This window comes from Ptiloglossa arizonensis, chromosome 8 (assembly GCF_051014685.1).
Source record: "Ptiloglossa arizonensis isolate GNS036 chromosome 8, iyPtiAriz1_principal, whole genome shotgun sequence".
In the NCBI taxonomy this organism is placed as follows: Eukaryota; Metazoa; Arthropoda; class Insecta; order Hymenoptera; family Colletidae; genus Ptiloglossa; species Ptiloglossa arizonensis.
Window position 1 is genome coordinate 7,851,926 of NC_135055.1, and position 12,036 is coordinate 7,863,961.

General features: G+C 38.6%; 1 protein-coding gene across 1 annotated transcript in view; it reads left to right on the top strand.

Annotated features, from left to right (window-relative positions):
• Positions 1-12,036, top strand: part of Cad89d (cadherin 89D) — a 50,684-nt gene that overhangs the window by 13,570 nt on the left and 25,078 nt on the right. Inside the window, exons 3-4 of the mRNA XM_076318002.1 lie at positions 7,546-7,676; positions 9,136-9,294. Coding sequence (XP_076174117.1) covers positions 7,546-7,676; positions 9,136-9,294 — 290 coding nt within the window. The remainder of the gene's footprint in view (positions 1-7,545; positions 7,677-9,135; positions 9,295-12,036) is intronic.

Consider the following 12,036-nt stretch of genomic DNA (forward strand, 5'->3'; position numbering starts at 1 on the left):
CTGATCGGTCGAAGATTCACTGTACTGTGCGTAGCTGAGAAGTTGCTAGGAATATCGAATCGTTTTGGGTCAGACCGAGGATCAGACCTTATCTAGACCTCGACAATATTGGAACACTTTGGTTCCCTCGAAAATTGTATTTTATACAACGTTGCTAAAGTTGAATTCATTAGATGTTGAAGTTGAGTCGTGTATTTACTGTGTGCAACTGAGAAATTGATCTCTAGTATACTAATAACATTCTTTAGTAAGTTTTCTTGGTCATTTTCTAAAATATTCCTCGATGAAAACTACTTTTGTTCATTCTGAATTCTATTCGTCTGAATTATATTTACATCTAGCCAGTTTGAAGTATTTTCATATAATTTCGAACAGTGATGTTCGTATATTAAATTACTCAACCACAGTAGGAGAATGGGCGGGTTAGAGTGGCAGTGGCAGGGATAACTTGGATCAGTTATCGAGGGAAATATTCGGTCACCTAGCGAGGTAATACTGTCTTTCGTATATTGAAAATAAAATTTGAAAGGAAGTCGTTAAAACAGATTGTCAAACAAGAATGGAGATCTTAATTTCTAGGAGCCCAAACTAACGGGTGTTCTCAAACGACAATGGAGTTTCTAAATCTACGAGATCTTCGAACCTAAAAAAATGATTTACGAAGATCCGTTACAATTAAAAGTTGAAACGCATCGACAACTTTATTTCTTCTTCCATAAAATAACCGACAATTCATGGTTCGATCTTCTGCGGTATTACGTTTCATTTGTAATATTTTAAACGCGTGGAACTACGCTTATTGTTATAAACTATCCTAACGACTACATTTCCTTTATCGCGTTTCTTCGATTACAATTACGAGTTCGCATTCAAATAAATTGATCTCAAAATAAAGTACTTGTCGAAGTTTACCAAAATGTGACAACAGTTCACGCAATGTTCGACAGGGTATATTATTTGCGCCTTTTGCATATTTTGCGTACCACAGTGTGTGGATATTTACCTCGCGTGTATGCAAATGTTCTTTGCATACGTAAAGCGCGCGTGAACATCGCGCAGTCCATTTACGACATTTTCGACATCTTTTCGAAAAATTTCAATTTGTACGGGAAATTCCGGACCACTCTGTACGATCTGACGTTGCGGCGTGCACGGAGACCTATAAATATGTATGCACTCATACACGTGTGTCGTGTGGCATGCATCTATTGTCGCAACAGATGTATAACGGGGTCTCCGCGTCTCCGACGTTTCTTTCGGTCGTCTCTGGAAAGTAATTCTTTTCGAATCGACTCGTGGCGAACAAAAACAGACCGAGTGTGAGAGGGAAAGAGAGCAAGAAGGACAGGAAACACGAGAACAAGGCTGCGAGGGGAAACGTGAAACAGGAAGAGGGAAAAGAAGATAGAGGCGACGAGACAGAGGGAAGAACGAGATTTGCGAGGGGATTTCTTTTAGAACGGCCGCGGCCCTTCTTCCGTCTATTCACGATCCTCGAAAAAGCGTTTCCAAGCGGTTTGACAGTTCCTACAGGCCGGAATTTCCGACGGATTATGCGCCGTGGATGGTTTCTCCGGATGATCGATGAAAAGAATCGAGTGCCGATTGCTCCCACTAACAAACCTAATTCAGTCGACACTAGGCCCCGTACGAACGCTGCTGCAAGCACGAGGGGTGGTCAAGGGATGTTTAGAATATTTTTCTTTGGATCAAAGATTTTGCGTATCACATCCTTAATCGAGCGAATTGAACCGTTATTTAGAAACGGGTCGCTCGTTGGTCAATGTGTTGAAATATTTCAATGAATCATAATTTTGATCGTTTCGTTAGTCGTATTACATTCTGACAGATACACGTTCCAGTATCGTTCGTGACCGAGTAAATGTGAGTCACTTGAATTCATGTAATATGCATATGTACGCACAGTGTTACATTGGTGTTATGACACCTGCTCCAATGCTCTTGTTACTTCTGAAACTATTTCTAGAAGTCTACTAGTGACAGGTTGTTGATCTTTACAGATACTTTTGTACTAAAGCAATTGAATGCCATCAAATCTTTTTCCTTTTAGTTACGTTTTTATTTTAAATAGCAGGCAAAAGTAACCAGAGTGTGATCATTTGGGAAACAAGGGAGACAAGTTACCATAGTTCTGATCTTTTAACCATGAAGTTAACCATCAGCCTACTACTGACCATGAAAGAATAATATACACTAACGTCAAACTGAATGCAATAAAATTATAAACGTTTACTGTTCGAATTGTCAACGAATAAACGACTCTCTTGCAAACTAAACTACCCTACTCAACTCTCTTGCAACATGGTGCAAAAATTGCAACAGTTCTTCCTACGACACACTTTCCATGTAACACCCTTTAACAAATTTTAAGTCTTCGTATAATACGAATGTTTTCATCCCGTTCTCTAAGTTTCGTTCAGCACGGTTTCCACGGAACGCAGAACAAATCAACCGTTATCGAAGCTCCGAGCAAGCATCATTATCATACTCGTTTATTCTTGTTTAACTTGTCGAGCGATACGTGTACACGTAACGTGGCACAGTTAACACTTAATTTGAGAACAAAGTGGAGTACCGTGCACCGTATCAGCCAATTTTTACGAGCGTATAAAAATAATCGATGTCAGACGCTGGGGGCGGTGGAAAAAAGGTTCGCCACCGCGCTTATAAACAATCGAAGCGTGCAATCTGGCCGAGGAACGCGTCAAATCGTTAATCGAATTCTGGTCGAAACTTTTTAAACGAGCCGTTTGTCTATACGTGTTCCGCGCGAATAGCGCAATAACGCCACATTGCATTGCGGTCAGTGCATGTTGCATTAAAAGGCACCGTTACAGTCGGAACAACGAGTTATGTTATGACGTACAATCGATAGTCCGTAACTGGAAAAACCAGACGCGAAAAGAATGCCGAATCGATCGGCGGCGCACGACTCGATGCGTGTCCGACTGTTAAATATTGGTTTCGAATCGACATGCGACCCGGTGAAAGTATCACGGGATACGTGTATTCTGGAAACACCTGTAGACGATCAGAGAACACGCCGCGGGGCCAATGGTAACGACGAGTTTAGCGAACCTTTGCCGGGAGACGGCCGATAATAATAATCAACCGTGGACCACCTATATACTTGCCGGGGGATAATGAAAGTGATTTACGTTTCTGAGGTTTTCTTGCTCAACATTCTTTCACCCGAGCATGAGTGACGCGTTTCATCATTAAAATGTCCGAAGAAGCGAAGGGAGCGTTAATGAGCGGTATTAATAGTAGGAAATGTACTGCAGGGGCGACCAGGTTTTATTCACCGAGTTACTTTGTTCTTATTTAACAATATATATATATATGTATATGTATGTATATGTATAGATTTCTGTATGATTGCCGGTCACTTTATTAGAAAATCAAGATCCTATTGATGATACAGAGGAGTAACCTGAAAGTTTCTATTTCTTATTTCAATTGTTTATTCGTTGGCTGAAAAGTACACCACGGCGATCTTTTATCGAACGTTTCCATCGCGTTTACGTAATCGCCGTTAGATGTACGGTTGTTCTTTATACTTTGTAGTCTGATCGTAAAATTTGTTATTATTATTTAGCAAACCTTCTTCGTGGTTTACTTACCCTGGTTTCGAACAATTTTGAAGAACTTTCGTGTTGGAGTCGATAACTCAAAAACGATGGTTCCGAAGGCTCTGAATCGATGTAAGTATTTGAAAGTAAGCTACAGTGAATCCCGCTTTCGAGCGAACGACTCGAGATCATCGATTCACTTGAAAGCGGGAATGTACCGATCTCGAGCTGAGATACGATCGGTCGTTTGGGCTGTGGAAACATGAACAGTAGACCGGATGATTCCATTACTTGAACAAAAGTGGAAAAATTGTGACTTGAAAGCGGGGTAAGTAACTACACGATGACTTTCTCGCGCTACGAGGACATAAATAACCGACAAGATGATTTTCTTACTTTGATCTGGCGTGATAATAATTACTTTGAAAGCAGGGAATTAACGGATGCTTCTCAGTATGAAAATTTTCCGTGTCCATATTGATAAACGAATCTCACGAAACCGATTCGAATCGCAAGCTCTCGGCTCGGCGATTATCGAATCGGTTTGAAGCAACCCTAAGCAATTCTACGACCCGTAGCAGGTTCCCTAGATCGGATCGGCACGATGATCGCGCGTCCCTGAATAAATTGAGATAACATCTGGCCACGGTCAGACACGAACATCCTCCACTGCCGGGTTACCTACGTGTTTCCGTATCGTCCCTCGATCTTTTCCCTTTCGCAGTCGGAAACAATGTTTTACGCTCTCGTCCAGCCCACGCGGGCTAATTAGCCGGTCTACCCGCGAACTGGATTCAACAGATCTGCTTGAAATATGAGCCTCGCACTTTGCACGTCGACGCGAATAAAACCACGGCACGAGCGCGGCTGGTTTACTGCCGGCGAAACATATTTCCACGGTACAGCGTGTCGTCGTTTCTCTGTTCATCTCGTCGCATGTTCGTACGAAACTTCTACAACGTCAGGAGCAATATTTCTATGAGAATGTCTAATATAATTATTAGGGTTAAGGAGGAAATTATAATTATTATGATTATTGTGAAGTTGTGGAAAAGATTTACATTATCAGCTATTTCTATAATTTAGAAACGCGAAGGTATCGCGATGGGACATCCTTCTATGTATTCTCAATTCTAAGAAAAAGAAGAAAATTTCGCGATGGAAAGTGTTAGTAAGAGAAAGAAGAACATTTAGCGAAGATTACATTGCCTTGAGCACGTATTCTAAAGCGGACCAGGTGTCGTTCGAAGGTGTTGAACTTATCACTTTTTAGGATCCTAGAGTACACCCACTTCGTGCTCGATAGTTGATATTCATACCCAAGAAAGATGGTGCATTCTTCTTGGCTCACTCTCTGTATCATCTCTCTTGGGTGACTCTCTAAGTTATCTTTCTTGAGTGACTCGCTATGTTATCTAAAGTATTCACTATGTATTCTAAAACGGACCAGGTGTCGTTCGAAGGTGTTGAAGTTATCCCTTTTTAGGATCCTAGAGTACAACTACTTCGTGCTCGACAGTTGATATTCATACCCAAGAAAGATGATTCATTCTTCTTGGCTCACTCTCTGTATTATCATTCTTGGGTGACTCGCTGTGTCATCTTTTTTGGGTGACTCTTTATACCATCCTTGTTGGATGATTCTCTCTGTTATCTTTCTTCAGTGACTTTTTCTGTCATTCTTCTTACTCACGTGTCTTGGATGACTCTCTTCTTCATCTTCCTCGATCATTCCTTCATCTTCCTTCGTGTCATTTGTCTCTTTGTGTTATCTTTCTCGAGCGATTTTTCATCTCGTCCCTTCAGATAACTCTTCGCGATTCTGGACTGCATTGCTCGGATAGTACACCAGAGAGCCCAGAACCATCATTTGGATAGTATACTTAGCTAAGTATTTCGATATATGATTTATGGACCACAAGAGAAAGTGTCCAGTCTGACATAATACAACAGACACCTCCTGATGTGAACTTTCCTCGTGGATGTTTGACATTTCTAACGATCACTTTTCCCGTGATCAGGAATAGGATTGACAAGAATGTTCAATTACACGGACAATTTTTTTTCTTTTGTCTCGTTCGCGACGCGTAAAGACACCGAGGGAGATTTTTGTATTCCACGGGACTCTGTACGATAACAAATTGTCTGGTTTCTTGTAGGAAAATCGCGCGAGGCCAGCGATGGATGCATTTCGCGGCGGATAACTGTCGACCTTTCGAACGCTTCCTGAACGACGAGAAAAAACATGATTACGTTGCCCCGCGTTACGGCACGTTGAACCGCTCCAATCGTCGAGAAATATTAGAAGGGGGAAAAATCGTGTTATCGAATCGCAGCGATACTTTTTACGGACTGTCTGTGGAAAATGTTGCCAACTAGTTTTCGCACGTGTCCCGACACTTCTGACAGTTATCGACGTTCCGAATGAGATATGCGCGCGCTTGAACAACTTGTGCTACTTAATTGTGGGCTACGATTTACTCAACTCCGACTAAAACGAATTTCGTTACGTTTATAACGAAAGTAGTCGAACGAACGGAGTTGTACATTTATTCGGCTATTTGTTTCATTATTTCTTCCGTAACAATTATTCCTTTCGTAATATAATTATTAAAAATTTCGTTCTTCATTTCAAAAATTTGCTTCTTCGGTCTACTTCGGGAATAAAATAAAGAGTTCGATATGCAGTAAGTAAAAGTGTGTCGAAGAACGTATTATATAAGTGAAGTAAATGGGAATAGTCGTGTAGAAAAGTATCAGTTAGTTATCAGTGGTTGAAAGTAATATTATTCGAATAAAAATTTGTACAAAAGGAAGATGGATATTTGATGTAATGCATTTGAATAGGCAAATTTCGTCTTACTGTAATTCCACGAAGCGATGTTTCAATCATTTTATAATACTTGAACGAATGTTCCTTGTGGAAAACGTCTCTGGAAAGTGAGCAAATTTATGATTTTATATTTCAACGCGCAATGTTTCGAGCGTGTTTTTCGCCACGGTTTACGATCTCGAAACATTATAAAATTCGATAGCCAAATTAAACCCACTAATATGTAAATGATCCCGAGAGCCCTTTCACTTAAAAGTAAACTCTGTATTTCTCCAATTTTTTTGCGCGCGAAACGTGTTTCTTATTGCGTGCGTAAATGTATGGTTACGGGCTGTGTAGGTTTGCATGTTACGATTAACCTTTCGTACATGAAAATCTGGTTCGTTTGGCAAGAAACGGTAACGCTTGAACGACAACGAGTGCAACAATTATGTGACTAAAAATCGATAACGGTGAAATTGGAAAAAGTTAATTGCAAATGACTATTAGAGAGTATTCCGTCCCCTCTATGAATTGCAATTCAAGTTACGAGATACAGTGTATTATAGTTTTGTTTGCGTGTCGTCGCAAATTGAAGAAGATCACGAATGTCTAATACCGAAACCGATCGAAATTTCTCTGTAATTTTATTATTTGTTACAGCGGATGTAGTTGCTGTCCCTTCTCATTTCTTACACGGTTTGTTGAAATATACACAAATTAGTAAGATCGCAGTGGACATTCTAGATAAGAATTTTTCTTTAATTCTATACTGCATTATCTTCGTGCACGAGTGCATACATTATTTCCATTTGTTTCAACACGATTAGCAAAAATTAAATATTATATCTCAGTGAAAATAATATTTCTTTTTTCTTCTAATTGTAATTCCAACGGTATCTCGCATAAAGTCGAAAAAAGTCACATTGTTCTACTTATGGTAGAATTTTTTTCCTTCTCAGAGTTCCACGATACGATTTCACGAGACACAATCTCGGTATTGGTTAAAAACATAGTAAAATCGTTTTAATAGGTATAATCGGTAATAATAAGTTTGTAAATTAATATATGTAATCGATGATAATAATAGGTAAGTTTGTAAATAAATTCAGTGGTTTTCTGTTGGTTGTCTGACCGCAGGATGTCAGTTCTATCCGGTGGGGGAGTATCTGAAGTTCGTGAGAGTGCCAGAGAACCTGGCAAAGGGTACGGAAGTCCTATCATTGGAGGCTCATCCGAGAAACCACATTTCGATTATGCCAGTGGATAAGGTAACTACGCATTCCTATAGTTGGATCGAGGAAAAAATAACACTCCACATTTGGAAGTGGAGGAGAATCTTCATTCACGAACAAAGATCGTTCCACTATACTTTGTTCTCATTGTCTTAGATTGTAATAATTGTCGCATTCAAGTGATGGAATCGGAGTTAGTTCACTTGAAAGTGTGTTGGATAAAAGAAAGATTTTCATCTCGAGTGAAGGGGACGCTAGAAAATAAATAAATGAATAAATGTCTGATCTGTTTTGATCACTCTAGTAATTATGGCTCGATACATATGTATACATGTGTGTTCTTCACTTTCGTCGATTTATCATATACCAAATTATTGTTCCTTCGGTACGCTGTGCGATTGTTAAATACGTCAGAAGGACTTACAATTGTTCGCCGTGAAATAAAACCATTCATAGAAAGTAAAAGTGCTATTCACTATTCGTGAATATGTAAAAATGTTCGATTGTTTACTCGGAAACCGAATTGTCTGAAAGAAATAATTTTGTTTCTCTCGCTTGTCTGGACATTTCACTTAATTGGCTTAATTAACATATATCGCGGGCTTAAATACACGATCAACGAAAGTGAATGAATAAACATAAGATTTCGATTTTATTAACGAGCAATAAAATAAGACATCGTAAACGTACGGTTTAGGGAATTTGAAAGTAAAATAGCACACGTGTGTTTCACAAATGACATAACTTTAATATTGTTGTTTGTGAGAAAGCGTGAAATCATTACGTACGAGGACAGCAATGGGCAACATATAATAATATTACTTCTTGTCCGACTATTTGTGATTTCCCTTTGTTTCGTTCTATAAAGAAAAATGTCGATATATGATAAAAAAAAAAAATTTCAAGCAGAAAAGAGAAGCGATTGAAAACATTATTGTTTGTAATAAAAATCAAGAACAAAAATTAAAATTGAAATATTCACACCTCGTTAAGAATACGTATACACGTGAAGTCACACAAGGTCAATAAATAAAACGAAAAGAAACATTATTCCTTTGCACTGTATCAATATATATTTTATATTAATTCGTAACACACTGAACCCCAATACCAGGCTCAAACGTTCAACGTATTTTCTTAGATATTGCTCGTCTTAATCACGATCATCGTTCTACATAACATTTCTAATTTACAACAAGCAATTTTCACGTATCTCTCTGGCAATTACCAAGTTACAGGCTTGAAAAATGATTCTCATAATTTACCAACAAGGATGCAGAACTGGTCTGTATCTATCTAGGTATACTACTGCGAAGAGTTAAATCGAACATAAAGTAAGACTTAAATCACCACTGAAACGATTACGCTGAAGCGTTGTGTTTACCGTTGAACGAGGATAAATGAACCACAAAATGAAACAATTATCCTCGTAGCAGTGTGTTTACCGTTGAACGAACATACGTCATGACATAACCGAGTTTGTAACTGTTCACAGGACGAAGACGCCCGTTTCTTTGCTTACAAACAGACGAACAAGACTCATGTTTCGTTGGTGCTGGCCCAGTCTCTGGAGGATCTGGTGGATGCGGAATCGCCTAGAAATTTGCTCAAGTTTCGCGTGGTCTGCGATTACAATGATGGCGGCGATTCACTGGTAAATCGTAGAAAGTAACTCCACTGAGATCGATCGTTTTATTTTTAAATTTTCCCTCGAGTCAGGACGTTGAACACCGACGCCGCTAATATTCTCCATAGGTGTCGTTACGGTCTTGAAGTTAATTGAATGTTGTCGTTTCCGCGTTCTTTGCGAACATTATTGAACCGTGATGGGACCATCGAGACTACACTTATTAGTTATTCGGTAAATCTCGATAGAAGTTGTTTCGTTATCGAAAGAAAAAAATATATAGTAAACATTAAGAGTGAAGTCTTAATCGTCGAGGATTTTCTGGCTCGTGCTCGAAGTGTCTACTGTTTTATTTTTGTTACCCTTTTATAACGAAGTTACAAACCTGGAACGAACATTATGTAATTTATTAGAAGCATGATTGCGATCAGAGAGTTCTGTAATAGAATTTCCGAACATAGACACAGTCGTGACATCATCGAGACTGGACAGGGTATCCAATAAATCGTGGTAAAATCGAACGAGTTGTTTCGTTGCAAAAAAGAAAAAAGGATAAAAAATAGCAAACACTAGGAGTTTGCTAAATCTTAGATATTCTTGGAAAGTTTGCTGGATTGTACCGAAGAGTCTACATTCTATTTATGTAAAACTTTTTTATAGCCATGTTGCAAACCTGGAACGAACATTATGTAATTAATTAGAAGCACGATTATGATCAGAGAGTTCTGTAATAGAATTTTTGGAGGTACAGTTCTGTCACCAGTAATGATACTCTAGGTAGAACTTTTCCATTCAATTCTCAATTATATCTTAACAAGAAGAATGGTCTCTGATGGTGCATTATTCTTATCTAACAACTATCAGAACGATTTAATTTCTAGTTATTCTAGTATTTCTAGTTAAAAGTGTGAATTAGTTATTCCACACAATATTTGTATATTAAATCGTCTAAAGCCTTATATATTAGTGAAGCAACCACTGTTTTATATTCTACCCATTCAGAAATATCTATTCTGTATTTTTCAATAGTTTTTTACGACGAATCATTTCCTCGACTGTTCCACGATTTATTGTGGACACTCTGTACATTATATATGCACGTACATTAAAACCGTATGGTAAACGGTTTCTGTATTACCCGTTTCTCAGAAGAACCGCTTAAAATTTCGAGACACGCGTCGCTCTGCTGGAAAAAATTCCCGTACGTAGCCTCCACTTTTCCCCCAGAAGTCTAGTTCTTTTTCCATACCCGCCTGAATAACTGGAGCGTGCACGTACCGGTCCCAATACAACTGTCGGGCCCACGCTACCGGTTTCCCAGTTCTGTAACGCGCTAATCAGCGTTTATGCAACTATTTCGAAGGAATGCCGTGGATCAACGAAACCGTTACGATGCGATTACGATTTTTACAAGTTTTAATTACCCTTGCGTACATTACGTATGCAGTTTACTATCGTAAATTTCGTACTGCCGTGGAAAACGATACTTTTCGATCATTTTTCGTCGAAAGTGTTTTACATTTATTCGCGCTCGAAGTTAATTCCAATAATGGCGCGAGGTTTTCAACGGTGTAGATAGTGTGACACGTTCTCAGGGAAATGTCACGTCGTTTCCACGAGTCTCTAGGGTATTTTGAATATACCCTATTTGAGGAAAATGGTGTCCTTTATAGAAACAGTTAATTGTATATAGAATGGACATCTTCTCGTGTGATTTTCTCTTATTGTAAAAGTAATTCATCTGTCTCTCTTTTAAAGGAATTAGTTTATAAACCAATTCTTTGAAATATCGAAGGAAAAAGGTATTTTTTAGACATCAATCTATGTCATTTTTAAAGGAATTAGTTTGTAAACCAATTCTTTGAAATATCGAAGAAAAAAGGTATTTTTTAGACATTCATCTATGTCATTTTTAAACGAATTAGTTTGTTTAAACGCTCGAAATATTGGCGTGTTAGATATAAATGATTTTGAAATATCAGAGAGAAAAGAGTGGTTAATTGTAAAACTTGTTATTTGAAATGGAATAACTTTGTTCTCAATCTCTCGTACCTCTAAATGCGACAAAGATCTGAAATCGGTCAAAGATGAACGGTACGTCCCCGTATAATATTTGCATTCAAACAATTCGAATATTGCGTTTCTCTGTCCACGGAAGTTCACTCCTCAAAAACAGGCTGCCAGTCAGCCAACCGTTGTTTTGCACAAGTATGCAATAAACCAGACGGAGTACCACTCTTACGCAGTCCAGGATTTTTTCCATCGCGACGATCAGATGGGTCGTTTTCATACGTTAATACAATCTCGGCAAATAAATCTCGAGTGATACTGTTATGCGTCCTGTCTCGTCCTGGATATTAAATATCGAAGAGAGGAAGAGAAAGAGAGAAAGAGAGAGGAAGCAGACGAAAGATAGATAACGTACAGAGGGAGAGGAGAGAAATGAGAATATTAAAATCAATACGCAGTTAAATAGACAACGTAAAGTCACGGTAACTATCAAGTGAATAGTTAACACCTGATAAAACTGCATCGACATATCCTACGAAGTATCTCTCAAATTGTTTATTAAGACTGTCACAAGTCGAGATAGCGTGAATTTACGGAACGAATTTAAAATTTCCTGGTATCACGATCAACACGTTCAGGAAGACATCGCGTGAGACTATTTGCAACGCACAACAGGAAACAGTGGCTGGAAAGATGCTGGAAATTGCAGATTTCCTCTTTCCTATCCGGAAATTATTTACCGTCAATTCTCTTATCGTC